At 54.0% G+C, this 16,414-nt stretch overlaps 1 protein-coding gene across 4 annotated transcripts in view; it reads right to left on the reverse strand.

The window, feature by feature from the left end:
• Positions 1-16,414, reverse strand: part of Nr3c2 (nuclear receptor subfamily 3 group C member 2) — a 239,668-nt gene continuing 223,254 nt past the window's right edge. For all 4 annotated transcript variants that reach the window (XM_070022180.1, XM_070022182.1, XM_070022181.1 and 1 more), the window contains exon 9: positions 1-2,910. In XM_070022180.1, the coding sequence (XP_069878281.1) occupies positions 2,755-2,910 (156 nt within the window). In that variant the 3' untranslated portion in view covers positions 1-2,754. The remainder of the gene's footprint in view (positions 2,911-16,414) is intronic.

The raw sequence follows: 16,414 nt of genomic DNA on the forward strand, positions 1-16,414 counted from the left end.
AAAGTAAAGGATTTATTGTAATCTGCTTACAGTCCTTTGCAAAGACAGACATGTTTTTGCATAAAGATATAAATTGCTTCATTTTAAACTAGTTTAGTGTTTCTTTTTTAATTATATGAAGAAGTTTTGGTGAATTATGAATTGTACCAAACCAAGGTATTTTCCTTTTTTTTTTTTTTAAAGAGCAATATGGTACAAAAATAAGAGCAGACAGACAGGTTTGGACTGGGACAGGCATTGAACAGTGAAATTTCAAATATGGCTTTGCTGTTTCATCAAGCAAAGTTGCCGAGACACACATGAAGAACCAGTCACTTCCTCAATGCCAGGAACGGACGCAGATGGCCTCCATCTCGAAGCCGGTGACGCAGAAATCCCAATTTCATAAACATCTGAACTCGAAGCTGCTTTCCTGGCCGTTTCTGTCTTCCAGAGCCTCTCGGTCTGCAGACGGTGGGTCTGTGGCTTCCGAACGTGGTTTTCAAATAGCTGTGCTGGAAGTGGACTGCGCGGAAAGATCTGCCTAGAAACTAAAATCGGGAAAGTTGCAAATTATGTAAGAAAAGCTCCTCCCTCTGAGTGCAACTTTTCGCAGGTGTCCTTTGAAAGACAAGGTCGCGTGGCTGGCAGGGAAACCCTGGAGAATGAGGTTCCCAGACTGCTGCCTGCCCAGCCTCCAGCTTGAGCTACAGCTTTTAGCTATTGGAAAATAATGTGATTTCACTGAGCATCGGATGGTCATCACCACCGCTTTAAAAAGATTAATTTGGCCTCTATTCAAAGTAGTTCATTTAGTGCAATCACTGGGAAGTTTCCCCAAAGATACACAGCGTTGTGATTTGGGGGGGAGTAGGGGGCGGGAAGAACCTCATAAATTACATCAGTGCCAAACGGATTTGTGAATTAAAAAAAAAAAATTAGTGCCACTGTCTTGCTTCTATCATCTGTAGTGTTTTTGTTTTTCTCCAAAACGGTTTATGTATAAAATTTCTTTTTTAAAACCTACCTTAAAAAAAAAAATCTAAAAACCCTCTAGTGATCCGGTCTCCTCCCCACCCCGACTAACCCAGCTGAAGCACCTCCCTGCGGCTCTGCCAGCCCACAGCGCAGGAGGCCGCCCCGCCCAGCCACACAGGCAGCAGAGCGCATGGAATTTGCTTTTCTCCCCAAAGGAGCAGGTTGGGCTTTCTGAAAATGGAAGGAGCGGAGCTTCTGGCCTCCCCCTGGGAGAGCAGATTCTGCTTCTTGTGGAAAGAGGGAGAGAGACAGAGAAGCTTCTGGAAAGCTGCAGCACTGCCCGATCTTCCGGCCCAGGGCACTGTCCAGAGACACCTGCGGGAGCCTCCGCCACCATGGGGCGCTGGGTGGTCCCCCCCCTGTGGAAGTCGGGTGAGGCGGGAGCTGACATATGGGCTAGGACCTCCGTGCACCCCAAGTAGGAGACCGAGAACAAAATGAAGTACAGAAAGAAGTAGAAAGGCTTAAAGACAACCAAAGAGGTTTCAGTGTGGTTATTTACAACAGAGACTGTAAAATGGTAAGTCAGAGATGAAGCTAAAAAAGGCACAGCTTTTCCCTTTCTTAAATACACTGTAAACAGCTCATTATGCATGCAGAACATTTCACTTTACAAAAAAAAGTTTTACCTTGTTTAGACAAAGATAGTACTTAAATAGTCTCCAGCAAAATAGAATTCTTTCAAAAATACTTTCCCATTCATCCTATTAACCATTAAAGATTTTTGTTTCGTATGTGTCTCATTTACAAAAGTTCTTTATACCTAATTTCAGGTCCTTCACGATTTATACATACAGTAATGTACAGCACAGCAAAAGACGGCAAAAAAAAATTATTCATAAAGCCAACACAATAGATACTAGAAATTGAAACCAAGGATTTGTCTTTAACATCTTATCCATTCTAATTAAATAATAAATGGACTGGAACCAGAGCGGCGGGTGTGGAGCCCAGGGACACGCCCAGACCGCGTCACGTGTTCTGTTATTACGCAACAGGAATCTGTATATATTTTTTTCTTTTTGTGTGTTTTTTTTAAATAACGAAAGAATATTAATGCCCCATATTGACTACACGTTTTATGTGCAAACCAAGGGTAAGCTTTGAAAAAGTCCATTAGTCCTTGAACCCTTTTAAAACAAGCGAACGATATCAGAAACTACATGGCATAGTTAAAACTTCCATCTGTTAAAATATCAAAATCAGAGAGTTATTGACTAGATATGGCTTTTCATCCAGAGGAACAAGAACGTGTTTCTAAGCGTTGGGGGGCGGAGAGGGAAGAACTTTGAGACTGCTCAGCTCTCCCGCATCCATGACACAACCCCCCACGTGATTTGAAACTTGAGAATCTGATAACAAGGCTGAATCAACCTTCATGTTAAAAAAAAAACATGATTTCTTGGCCAGGTGCCGGTAGCTCACACCTATAATCCTAGCTACTCAGGAGGCTGAGCTCTGAGGATCGAGGTTCAAAGCCAGCCCGGGCAGGAAAAGTTCTGTGAGACTCTTTTTATCTCCAAAAAACCACCAAAAAGCCGGAAGTGGAGCTGTGGCTCAAGTGGTAGAGTGCAAGACTTGAGAAACAACAACAACAAAAAGCTCAGGGCAAGCACACAGGCCCTGAGTTCAAGTCCCAGTACCGGCACACACACGAAAATGATTTCTTGGGTCCTTCATGGGTGTGGAACAACACGGGGAGACTTAAGGCAAAGCTCTTCTGGTCAGACGTCTTCCTCACTTCCGGTGGAAGTAGAGCGCCCTGGCATTCCCGGACTCCACCTTGGGCAGCTGGTCGCTGATGATCTCCACCAGCATGGCAGGGAACTCCACTCTCAGCGCCTGCGACTCTCGGAAGGTGTAGAAGCAGAACTCCAGCAGGTCACTCACCAGCTGCAAGCACAGACACAGGCAAGGGATGTGACCTGGGGCCTTGCTCCTCCCACTGGTCCCCACACACCAGGTGGGAGCTGGCTCGGAGCTTCCCTGGCCCCCCATCTCGAGGCCACCCCTAACCTAAGGCCACAGGAGCTGCTGATGGCCCTGCTCACACCACAGCCGTCAGAGACATTCACTGCTAGAGAACCCCGTGCCCCATGCAGGCCCTGGGCCCAGTGTGCAGAGCTACTGGCTCCCCGCGCCTGTTAACCCCCATGCCCGCCCTGCCCTCTCCCTCCCGGGCTTAACTCCAGGGCGCCACCTTGAGACCCTGACTAGATGGAACCCAAGGAGATCCATCCAGAGGCCTGCCTGCTTCGGCCTGTGAAAAGTTCAAGCTAGGATGGCTTCCTCCTCCACGGAGAAGAGCCGGGGTAACAGGTTAGCGGAGCTCCGCGTTGAGGTGGGCAGCCTTGGGGCGGACACTGGAAACCAGCAAGAGAGAGATTCAGACAGCTGCCCAAGAGAGAGGCCAGAACCTGGGAAGGTTCACAGACCTGGAACGATAGCCTAGAAAGAGAAGAAACCAAATGCCATGGGGTCTGCCCTGCCCCTCACAGATAGTGGGGTGTGTGTGTGCACGTGTGTGTGTGTGTGTGCGTGTGTGTGGACGCTTGTGCCCTGGCTTGTGCTCACTCGGATAACAGCGTGGAGCATGAACACAGCCTTGCTCTGGAGAAGGCTCTGCTGCACTGAGGGCAGAGGGAGCAGCAGCTGCTGACTGCGGTGTTCGTGCTGGGCCCAGGCTCATTCATCACCGCCACAGAAGCTCTGGCGGAGCTCGGTGCCCGGCTAGAACCAAAGCCAAGGCTGCAAAGCCCACGGAGGGCCGAGGCCCATCTTCAGGAGAGAGCTGCGTACGGGCCACCCCATTCAAGTGATAGAGCTGGAGGGCTGGCTCAAGGAGTAGAATGCCAACTGGCAAACATGGAGTCCTCAGTTCAAATTCCTGTACTGCCAAGAAAAGTGATAGATAGTAGACCCTCCCATCAAATATGCTCCTATCAACACAGGGTGTAAGAAATAGGATAAACCAATGTATTCAAAAGACCATAGTTACTCTCTAGCAATAGATCCCAAAGAAATACAAATAGCTGAAATTTAAATTCAACTGCAAAGCACTGATTACCAAAAAGCTCAGTGAGATCTGAAAGCAACGGTTAAATGAAATGCAGTATATGAATGAGATTTAGCAGCAAGCATACCAACCAAACAGATCAATAATCTAACTGAAGAGATAAGAGTTTAAAAAAATCTCAACGACATTGTCAAGTGGAAGAAAATATATGAACTTGAGGCAGGTGTTGTGGAATATGGATAAAAATAAAAGAAAGAAAACTAAAAGAACAAACTGGATCTTTGAATGCTTGCAGTTAAAAGGGAGGAGGAGGAAGAGGAGGAAGAAGAGAAGGAGGAGGCAGCGATGGTGGTATTAGTGAAGGCCTATTCAGTGAAAAGAGCAGAAAAGATCTTCACCTTAGGGTATTATATCAACCAGTCAAAACCACAGGACAAAGAAGGAATTTAAATATCTGTCTGAAAATAGGACCAGTCTCCATTATAATACTGCCATAAAGTTAACACCAGATATCCCACGGAAACCCCGTGTCCTAGAGGAAATCGGACCCATCCCAAAAAATAACTGCCAACCAAATTCCTACTATGCCCAACAAGACTCTCTCATTTCAAGAAAACCAACACATGGATCTCACAATCACCAGACCAACCTTATAAAAGGTGCTTTCAGGAGTCTCACATCCTGACAAAGAGGAAAGATAAGGACCAGTAGGGAAGCAGACAAAGTATAGCTAGCACTAGAAGAGTAGGTACACAAAAGAGAAACAGAAGACAACCGTACATTGTTAATACAACAACCATTAAGTCACAAACAAGAAAAAGACTGGAACAAAGAAAATTCAAAGCAACAAGGAAAGTCAACAAAATCGAATTCTTCCTATTCCTATAGAAGTCAGATGCTAGCACACACAAGCACACTTGTGCACAACATAGAATTGAAAGGATCAAAAGTCATATTCCAAGCAAACAGAAACCTGGAAAAAGTAGGAGTCGCTATATTTATATCTGACAAAATAGAGTTTAAGATAAAAACTGGCCGGGCACCAGTGGCTCAGGCCTGTAATCCTAGCTACTCAGGAGGCTGAGGTCAGAGGATCTTGGTTTGAAGCCAGCCAGGGCAGGAAAGTCCCTAGGAGACTCTGATCTCCAATAAACCACTCACAAACCACAAGTGGTGCTGTGGCTCAAGTGGTAGAGCACTAGCTTTGAACACAAAGCAGCTCAGGGACAGCACCCAGGGCCTGAGTTCAAGCCCTACAAATGACAAAAAAAAGAAAGAAAGAAAGAAAAGGAAATCTATGTGAAAACATAAAAGCATATAGAGCAGTAATTCAATAAGAGACAGACTAGTCATAAATCTATATGCACCTAAGTGTGGGAACACCCAATTTGGACAAACAAACAGACTTGAAGAGAGCTGGAAGAGCCATAGAACTGGATTTCAACACCCCACCCATATCAACCAACAAATCATCCAAACGCAACAATGAACAGAAAATCATCATAGCTAAATATAGTATAGATCAAATGGACCTAAAAGACATTTACAGAATATTCCACCCAACACCTGAAGAATAGCATTCTTATCATCTGTGCATGGAACCATCTTTAGAACACACCATATAATGGACACACATCTAATCCTAATAAATTCAAGAAAGGGAGACCACGTCTTGGTATTTTCTTTTCTGCTCTCACTAGACATGGCGGCGCACATCTGTAATCCCTGCTACTTGAGCGTGGGAGATACGGAGATCATGGCTCAGGACCTGCCTGGGCAAAACATTACCAACGCACAGTTGAGTCTGGTAGTTTGCACCCTGAACCCCCCTCTCCAGACCCACCTAACAATCTGCAAACGGTGTACTTGTACAAGGACCTGTTGGTGTACTCACACAGGGACGTGTTGGGTGTACTCCTACCAGGACGCGTTGGGTGTACTCACACAGGGACGCGTTGGGTGTACTCGCACAGGGATGTGTTGGGTGTACTCCTACCAGGACACATTGGGTGTACTCACACAGGGACGTGTAGGGTGTACTCACACAGGGACGCGTTGGGTGTACTCTCACAGGGATGTGTTGGGTGTACTCACACAGGGATGTGTTGGGTGTACTCACACAGGGATGTGTTGGGTGTACTCGCACAGGGACCCATTGGTTGTACTCTCACAGGGACGCGTTGGGTGTACTCACACAGGGACGCGTTGGGTGTACTCACACAGGGACGCGTTGGGTGTACTCACACAGGGATGTGTTGGGTGTACTGGCACAGGGACGCGTTGGGTGTACTGGCACAGGATGCGTTGGGTGTACTCACACAGGGATGTGTTGGGTGTACTGGCACAGGGATGTGTTGGGTGTACTGGCACAGGGATGTGTTGGGTGTACTCTCACAGGGACGCGTTGGGTGTACTGGCACTGGGATGTGTTGGATTGAAGCACGCTTGCACAACTACAGACAATTAAAAAGTCAATCAAGGAGATTTTGAGGCAGTATGGAAAGCAAGCAAGCACCACGCCGTGAACCTGAATCCCACGCTGCCAACATGAAAGAACGGAAAGCATGCTTAGAAATGGTACACATGCCTATGACTGCACACCTGGACAGTGGGTTCACTAAAGACCCTCCTCGAAGCATGCACAGACCCCCCGGGAAGCAGCAAGGCAAGGGTGGGGAGCAGGTGAGTGGCGGGGGGTGCTGCCTAGCTCACCCTGACAGGGGCCAGGCCTCGAACCTCTGCAGGCCTCTGGTGAGGTCAGGGGTCACCTGGAAGAGGGGATACCCAGCACCCCAGCCGCAGTCGCCTGCCCCCTGCCCCTGCCCCGGAGGCCCGGCCAGTGGGTCGGGCGGGCGGCAGGGGTGCGGGAGCCGCAGCGGGGAAAAACCAAGCTCGCCCAGGGAGGGCCGGGGAGCGTGGGGTAAAGGTCACCAGAGGGGGGGGAGGGGGAGAGTGAGGTCAAGGTCACCAGAGCCGGGGTCAAGGTCAGAGCCTGGGGAGCAGGGATCAAGGTCACCAAAGCCGGGGGCAAGGTCACCAGAGGCAGGGGAGCGGGGGTCAGGGCCACCAGAGCTGTAGGCTGGACAGCTGCACTGTGGAGCGCATGAGGGCTGCCCTGGGCCGGAGAGGCCGGGGCGTGGGGAGAGGCCGGGGCGTGGGGAGAGGCCGGGTGTGGGGAGAGGCCGGGGTGCGGGGAGAGGCCGGGTGTGGGGAGAGGCCGGGGCGTGGGGAGAGGCCGGGGCGTGGGGAGAGGCCGGGGCGTGGGGAGAGGCCGGGTGTGGGGAGAGGCCGGGGTGCGGGGAGAGGCCGGGTGTGGGGAGAGGCCGGGGCGTGGGGAGAGGCCTGGGTGTGGGGAGAGGCCGGGGTGCGGGGAGAGGCCGGGGTGTGGGGAGAGGCCGGGTGTGGGGAGAGGCCGGGGCGTGGGGAGAGGCCTGGGTGTGGGGAGAGGCCGGGGTGCGGGGAGAGGCCTGGGTGTGGGGAGAGGCCGAGCACGGGGAGAGGCCGGGCGTGGGGAGAGGCCGGGCACGGGGAGAAGCCTGGGTGCGGGGAGAGGCCGGGCGTGGGGAGAGGCCGGGCACGGGGAGAGGCCTGGGTGTGGGGAGAGGCCGGGGTGCGGGGAGAGGCCCGGGGGCGGGGAGAGGCCTGGGTGCGGGGAGAGGCCGGGGCGCGGGGAGAGGCCTGGGTGCGGGGAGAGGTCTGGGTGCGGGGAGAGGCCGAGCACGGGGAGAGGCCGGGCGTGGGGAGAGGCCGGGCACGGGGAGAAGCCTGGGTGCGGGGAGAGGCCGGGCGTGGGGAGAGGCCGGGCACGGGGAGAGGCCTGGGTGTGGGGAGAGGCCGGGGTGCGGGGAGAGGCCCGGGGGCGGGGAGAGGCCTGGGTGCGGGGAGAGGCCGGGGCGCGGGGAGAGGCCTGGGTGCGGGGAGAGGTCTGGGTGCGGGGAGAGGCCTGGGTGCGGGGAGAGGCCTGGGTGTGGGGAGAGGCCGAGAGGCCGGGCGTGGGGAGAGGCTGGGGAGCGGGGAGAGGCCTGGGTGTGGGGAGAGGCCTGGGTGTGGGGAGAGGCTGGGGCGCGGGGAGAGGCCGGGGCGCGGGGAGAGGCCTGGGTGTGGGGAGAGGCCGGGGTGCGGGGAGAGGCCTGGGTGTGGGGTGAGGCCGGGGTGCGGGGAGAGGCCGGGGTGCGGGGAGAGGCCGGGGTGCGGGGAGAGGCCGGGGTGCGGGGAGAGGCCGGGGCATGGGGAGAGGCCTGGGTGTGGGGAGAGGCCTGGATGTGGGGGGAGAGGCCAGGGTGAGGGGAGAGGCCGGGGTGCGGGGAGAGGCCGGGGCATGGGGAGAGGCCGGGTGCGGGGAGAGGCCTGGGTGCGGGGAGAGGCCGGGCACGGGGAGAGGCCGGGCACGGGGAGAGGCCGGGCACGGGGAGAGGCCGGGGCGCGGGGAGAGGCCTGGGTGTGGGGAGAGGCCCGGGTGCGGGGAGAGGCCGGGGTGCGGGGAGAGGCCGGGGTGCGGGGAGAGGCCGGGGTGCGGGGAGAGGCCGGGGCATGGGGAGAGGCCGGGCGCGAGGAGAGGCCGGGGTGCGGGGAGAGGCCGGGCACGGGGAGAGGCTGGGGTGCGGGGAGAGGCCGGGCACGGGGAGAGGCTGGGGTGCGGGGAGAGGCCGGGCGTGGGGAGAGGCCGGGCACGGGGAGAGGCTGGGGTGCGGGGAGAGGCCGGGGCACGGGGAGAGGCCGGGCGTGGGGAGAGGCCGGGTGCGGGGAGAAGCCTGGGTGTGGGGAGAGGCCGGGCGCGGGGAGAGGCCGGGGCGCAGGGCGCTGCGGGGCGCGGGGAGAGGCCGGGGCACGGGGAGAGGCCGGGGCGCAGGGCGCTGCGGGGCGCAGGGTGCTGCGGGGCGCAGGGAGAGGCCAGGGTGCGGGGAGAGGCCAGGGTGCAGGGAGAGGCCTGGGTGCGGGGAGAGGCCGGGGCGCAGGGCGCTGCGGGGCAGCGCGGGGCGGTGTCCTCTCCGCACACGGCCTCTCCAGCACCCGGTGCCCGGGCTGCGCCAGCAGCACCCGTGCCAGCAAATCCCGCGTCCACCGCAACAATGAGACGTACAAGTCGTCACGTCAAAAAACGAACTTTACAACTTTGGGGGTGGGGTGGGGGATGGGAAGGGGAACAGAGGAGGAACAATGCTGCACGGGAAGCGCACCCACGGCCTTGCCGTTCCGCAGCCCGCCCCTCGGAGCCGCACTTCCACAGAAAAAGCAACATCAATATTCACACAAAACCCCGTCGGAGGACCCGGCCGGCCTTCCGACATCGGGTGCCCCTGTGGAAGGACGACACCAGCCTCAGCCACGGTCCCAGGCCCGGCCCGGCCCCCTCCCCGGCGGCCTCACCCTTCGGACCCCAGGCCCGGCCCGGCCCCCTCCCCGCAAGGGCCGGCCATAACACAAAGCTAGTCGAAAACAGCAGATAGAGGAAAAGCTGTCAGTCTTAGAAAGGACGCTCGTGGCAGCACGCATGCGCCCCAGGGACACGCTAAGTTAGCCAGACGCAGAGGACGGACGCGGGATCCCAGAGCCGGAGGCAGGCAACAGCCCAGGTCTTGGAGAGAGAAGGAGGGTCCTCGTTCACCACACAGCTTCTAGTCAATCGATAGGGTGATGATTATTCAAGAACACGGGAGCACGTGGTGCCACCACTGAATGCCACCTACACGGCACCGAGCGGAGCCAAGGCCCATCATGCATGCGCTCCAGGTCATGCATGCGCTCCAGGTCATGCATGCGCTCCAGGTCATGCATGTGCTCCAGGTCATGCATACGCTCCAGATCATGCATGCGCTCCAGGTCATGCATGCACTCCAGATCATGCATGCGCTCCAGCTACTCAGGTGGCCGGGCCTGGTGGAGGGGCAGCGGCGGGGCTGGGTCTAGTCTGGGTCTGACCAGTGTCACCGCAGAAACGGGGTAGAAACGAGGTGTCTCCCAATGTCTCCTGACACCCGGGGGCATCTCCCCAGCTCGCTACCCACCTGGCAGCATTCATATCTCCTAGACATGTAGGAGGTTTTATCTGAATCTATTCCCCATCCTCATTTGTGATCATAAATTCAGCACCAGGCCCCGGCGTCGGGGCAGCAGTGAATATCACCGTCCTCAGCGTTGTCATCGGGGGTGCTGCGCTAAGCAAGATGGGCTCGCTTTCCTCCTAATTTTTTTTTTGTACTTAAATTTATTTAATTTCCACCCTGTTGAAGTTTCCTTGTATTACCAGCCTCATTCCGGACCGCGGCTCCGCCTTCTTGTGAATAAGGTCTATTGTACATGGGAAAAATACAAAGAAAAATGACACCACAGGAAAGAAGAATGTAGGCTTAAAGATAAAGGGATAATTAGAGCATTGCAGAACAAAGGGGCTAATGAGGGGCTTGGGTTTGAAGTGCATTGGCATGTTACTGTATATAGAAGTATGAACTTTCCCTAATTTTGTTTTCAATATTTCCTAGATCTTCCTTGCAAATGTACACTATACCAAGAAAGCCACAAAAGCTAAACCAGCTCCAGCTCCTGTGCTGGCAGTGTGAGTGTAGAGGAAATCTGGACTAGCCTGTGAAGTCCTCAGTTCAGTCTCTGGACGCGGTGCTGGGCAGGCCTCGCGCGGCACGGCATGCCTTCCGTTGGTTCCCTCCTTCTAAGACGCTTCTGATCCAGAGATAGATGTCCAGGCCATTTTGTTTTGCTTTGTAAATTTGGTTATTTTGGATGTTTTTATTGTACTTTTTAAAAGGTCAAAAACAAGAAAAGAAAAATATTTATGACCTGGTACAATTCTACAAACTATAACTGGAACATGGCCACAGTGTTTCCTGTACATTATTGCATTTCTATACCATGGTAAAGCCAGGTAGTTCTAAGAGCTGTTGCCCAGCCCACAAAGGCTCAGGAAATCTACTTTCTGACACACTGTAGAACAAAAATCTACTGGACCCCCCCAGACCCAAGGCACTCCCAGACTCCAGGCAATTTCTCCAAAGTGATCCAGTCTTTTGGCAGAAGAGGTTGTATTTGTTAAAATATGTGTCAAGTATAGGATAATCAAGTTCAGACATATTCAAAGAGCAGAACAAGGTGCCTGAATTCAGCACTATGGTGGTAGCCAGATGTAGCCTTCTGATTATTATACAGATGTTTTCCAGCCTTTAGAAAATGCTGTGGGAAAATTCCTGCATTAGTGATTCATTGACACTGAATTCACGGCCTATAGCGCGCTATAGCTCATGCTTCACCTAACTCGGGGCTGAGGGTGGGGGAGAGGTGCCATCACACCGGAACCCCCAGCCAAGCAGCCTCAGAAGCAACACACCACGGCGGGAAACAGACCTCAGAAAGGACACGTCCGTACAGCAGGAGAGCTGAACAACATGGCTGTCACCTTGTGGCGCGTCTTTGCTGCTCTGTTTTTAGCACGAGGTGAACCGCCCAATGCATAGGTAAATGCAGAAAATAAAGAAGCTGAGGATGATGCTGTTTCCCTACATACATTTTCCAGTGCTGTGAGCCAGGATGCTAAGCCTAACGAGCCTTGTGGCACCTTGCTGGCCTTTTGTATGTCCACCGTGGAGTGCTGTCCCTGTTGTCTGCAATGACACACAGTGAGCCACATGGACCCATGCACGGGTGCAGTAACTCCTCACCCCTCTGATTGTCCCCGCCCTACACAGAGCCTCTGGTGTCCACAAGAGACGTGTGACTCACATGACCACTGCCAAGTCAAAGCAGAGGGCCCAATGTTCAAAGCTTACTAAGCATTGCAAGAGGACAACAGCCACACATTATGTGACACGCACGCATGTACACGCACACGCGCACACACACACACACACACACACACACACACACACACACACACCCAGGTGTCGGGCAGCTCCTCCTCCACACCCCGCCTTCTGCCTATCTCACGAATGAACCTGGGAAATGTACTTAATCGCCCTGTCTTAATTCCTCTCTCTATAAGGAGAGGAGGAGGGAAAAAGCTTAGGCAAATATTCCCATCGTTCTCTTTTTGTACAGCAGGGAATGAAGGCAGGGGATGACTAAGTTTTGATAGTAATATTTACTCCTCCTCACCTCCTGGGGACATCAGAGGGTTTAATGAGGAGAGTTAGAAGGCGGCGGTAAAGCCAGGCATCACCGCCTTATTATTCTACCCTAAGGAGAGGGATTTAGGCTGCCTGAGAAGGGGGGATTTATGAGCACAGGTGTTAAACAATGAGAGAGATTCTGTAAATCTCCCCTGGGAAGATCTCAGATTGACGGGAGATCGGGGTTAGGGGGGCGGCTTGGGTTTGGACCGGCTCTTCTGGAAGCATGGCCCCTGGTGGTCCCTTCCACCTGAACTCTGGGAAATCACATCTTAGAAGGTTGCTGGTTATGACCAGCAGCAGCAGGCAATGTCTTAGTCTCAAACCTAGCTGCTAAACAAGTCCAAATTCTTTAACCTTTTCCAAAGACTTAAGCAAGAAAGCAGATTTTGTATGAAGTCAGACACAGAAAACCAAGGGTGGGCATGCTAGGTGGAGGAAGAAGATGCTTCTGTGGTCATGAGTGGGAAGTGCCCAACACCAGGAGGGGCCACGTGGCAGCAGCAGGGGTGGGTGGGAGGGCTAGGCCTGGTGCAGGGGATGACGTCAGGCTAGGGAACAGGCCTCGTGGTACCTTTGGGGTTAAGCTGTACACACACCTATATGCAGGCTCTCTCTGTATGTAGAGAGACCACGGGAAGGCTTCTGTCAGGGATGGAAATATGTACTAGTAAGCCATGTGTATAATCTTAGCTACTGGTGAGGCTGAGATCTGGAGGATTGAGGTTCAAGGTCATCCTAGGCAGAAAAGTCCACAAGACTCCATCACCAAAATGATGAACCAAAAGTCAGCCTGGAGGCATAGCTCCAGTGGTAGAGAACCAGCCTAGCAAGAAATAGGCCCTGGGCTGGGATGTAGCTCAGTGGCAAAGCGCTTGCGTAGCAAGTGCAATGTCCTGGGTTCGATCCCCAGTACCAAAAAAGAAAAGACAAAAAAAAATACAGTTAAAAAAAAAAAAAGAAATAGGCCCTGAGTTCAAACTCCAGAACTAGCAAAAATGAATTAAAAAATACAGCCAGGTGCCAGTGGCTCACACCTGATCCTAGCTACTCAGGAGGCTGAGATTGGAGGATCATGGTTCAAAGCCAGCCTGGGCAGGAACGTCCGTGAAACTCTTTATAAATAAACTACCAGAAAACCGGAAGTGGCGCTGTGGCTCAAGTGGTAGAGCAGTAGCCTTGAGCAGAAGAGTTGAGGGACAGTGCGCAGGCCCAGAGTTCAAGCTCTACATGTGACAAAAAAAAAAAAAAAAAAAAATTAAAAAAATATAATGAATTGGGGGTTATGTACAAAGCCAGGGCTTGAAGACATGATTACTTAGCCATGCTGAGACATAGAAACTCAGCATCTTTGCAGTTTCTCCCAACACATTGGCAATGCGCATTTACAGCTGTCCCTCCCAAGTGGAGAGGGCCTCCGCTCTTTAGCAGTGAGGAAAGCAGTTTTACGCAGATGCTTTGCAGCGGCATGGTGGGTCGCTGGACTGTGGTCCTCACCGCTTGCTGTGTGGCCTTTGACATGGTTCCTGGAAGCCCCAGGCTTGCAAGCAGCTTGACCTGCTGTTCCCCTTGACCCCGCCTTGTTGCTATGGCCACGGGACGGCTGTGCAGCCCGGCTAGCTGACCTGGCCACGGTCCCGTCTCCGAGCCCTGGCCTGCACAGTGGGGATGCTTTTCTCCAGCTTTACCTCCATGACTGTGTTTGCCTCAGTGCATGGCAGGCGACCCCCATTTCTGGTCTTTTGGGCAGTTTTTCCTCTGGGTTCAGTTCCCAGCCTTGTCCTCTGTCCCCAGGCTCCCCTGGGCAGTAAATCACTGGGTGATCACTGCGTGGGGAGCCTCCCCAGTGTGGTGTCTTCCACAGAGCCCCGAGGGCACCTGCCATTTGCCCTCCAGACCCTAAAGGGTCCAAAATAAGCTCCTTGTGGTCTCCCCTCAGAATCTGCCGCCTGCCTGCCTTCCCCAGGGTGGGGCCATGCTGCCCAGGGGCTACGTCTGGTCCCGGTGGCCAGGCCTCCTCACGGCCTCCCCGTCGCTGTCTTGTGTGTCTGTGTGTCGTGTCCGTCACCCAACCGCCCCAGCCTCTCTCCACCTGCTCTCCCCTGCACAATGGCGGCACCAGCATTCCAAGTGGCCTGTCCCCTCTTGTCCCTCCTGACACATTCTCCACAGAGCACAGGTGGCTTCGGCCTCCTTCTAAGGAGACCTGCGTAACCCATTCCAGTGGGCACAGCCATGCCCGGCAGGGGGGGTCCGCGTTGGACACAGGAGCCCCAGATTGTTCCCAACTGTGGGTAATACCCCTCAAAAGCTTTTCTGACCTGCTTTCAGATCCCTTCCAAGTTTCAGATCAACCCAAGTGGTAAAGCTTGTCTCTAGTTAAAGTGTGAGGCTCTGATTTCAAACAGGAAGGAAGGAAGGGAGGGAAGGAGGGAGAGAGGAAGGAAGGAAGGAAGGAAGGAAGGAAGGAAGGAAGGAAGGAAGGAGAAAGAGAGGAAGGGAAGGAAGGAGGAAAGGAGGGAGGAAGGGAGGGAAAGAGGGAGGGAGGGAGGAGGGAAAGAAAAAAGTCAGCATTTTGCAGGCACACATTAGCCCTTATCTATCAGAGGACTATAGAAAGTGACCGCATGCACATCTAGTAATTAGTCCCGTTGGTTTCTCCAATCCGAGTAAGCCGGTCCTGTCAGTTACTCACTGTAATGTTTTGTTCTGAAGATTTGCTTTCCAAAAAGAGCGCTTGTGGTGGAATCTGTCCTCCTCTCCCTGGGCGCCTGGGGAGATAAGGCCTGCTCACTCAGCTGACTGGAATAAACAACTCTCCCTTTATTTAGAATCTTTCTTAGTCATGGTCTCATCAAAGAAGGCAGGATAACGCTGGTAACGATTGTATTAAGCAGTCACTTCGCTCACAGGGAGAGAATGTGTCTGTGAGTCTGGGGCTGTCTTACACACACAGGTGTGGGATTGCCAGCGAGTCCTTTACCACAAATACGGCAGCCATCTCCTCCTGTGGTCGCCTGAGCGACGCGGAGAGGGAAGGACCATCTCTACTCAACGCCTTGACACGGCGGATGTCTCTGCAGTCACGTCTCCAAACTCCTAGAAGACGGCTACTGCTTGCCCCTTGCACAGGTGAAGAGTTTGAGCTCACGTCCTCTGAGAAGACACAGCCAGAGCTGAGATCGTCCGGCCCACAGGGCTCACACTTCGCTGCAGTCTCCCGTTTTGGCTTTGGAACCTTTTCCTAAGGAGCACTGGCCTGGAAAGACTAGGGCAAACCCAGGGAGCCAGTGAGCAGACTGCCTCACTAGACAAATGGTGCAAAGAGTCAAACGCACACGTTGCAGTCTTCGTGGTTCAGTAAGAAGGGCTTAAGATAGGGTCTGTGTATCTCAAACCCACCAGTGGGAGGGCCGTGAGGGAAATTACCCGTCCCATAGCTCCGATGCACCCACTAATGAAACGAGCAGCGAGACTCTCGAAGTAATGCCGGCCTCGTCTCGCTGACGGCGCTTCTTTGTTGGTTTATGGTATCACTGGAACTGCGTGTCTTTTTCCACCTAGAGAATGACGGAAGGCTCCCTGTGTGCCTGTGTGGTACCGGCTCTCCCCGCTCCCCCTCGACCTGCATTTGTGTCCGTCGCCGCCTGCCAGGCCTGGCTTGGTGGCCATTATCTGGTCCAGGCTTGGGCATCACAGGCTGAAGCCGGCATCAAGGCTGAGAGAGGCCTGCCGTTGCGTTTCGTGGAGCGTCTCCACCCACAGGACAGCTGAATGCAAACCCAGCTGGACCGCCTTCGAGACCTAACGCTGGACCCTCAGCGGAGGAATGCATTCCAGAAGATTCCAGGAGATCCAAATGAGTCTGGGGAGCTGGAGAGCAAAGCAGCTGGATGCAAAGCCCCCGGAGACTGCTTTCCAACCCGGCAGCTGCACTTCCTGTCACCATGGTGACATGAGAACCCCGCCGGCCCCAGGGCTCTGGGGGGGGGTCCCCCTCCACCTGGACCTGCGGCCATCCCCGATCAGGGCACACGGACACCTCTTTGGAGTCTCCCATAGTCCAGCCAAATGCAGCTGGCCTCGACGCCTTCTCAGGAAGGGTTGGCGTCAGCTCAGAAGGAACGTCAGTGATGTCACCCCGGGGCGCCTTGTACTCAGCACTCCTGACCTCTGACCTCCAGGTGCTGCTGGCTGTGTGCCTCTGGGCTTTGCACACACAAACGGGCACTTTTACACACGTCGATATTTGCTAAATGAGAGGAAC

Source organism: Dipodomys merriami, unplaced genomic scaffold (assembly GCF_024711535.1).
Source record: "Dipodomys merriami isolate MVZ:Mamm:240054 unplaced genomic scaffold, mDipMer1.0.p SCAF_15, whole genome shotgun sequence".
Classification (NCBI taxonomy): domain Eukaryota; kingdom Metazoa; phylum Chordata; class Mammalia; order Rodentia; family Heteromyidae; genus Dipodomys; species Dipodomys merriami.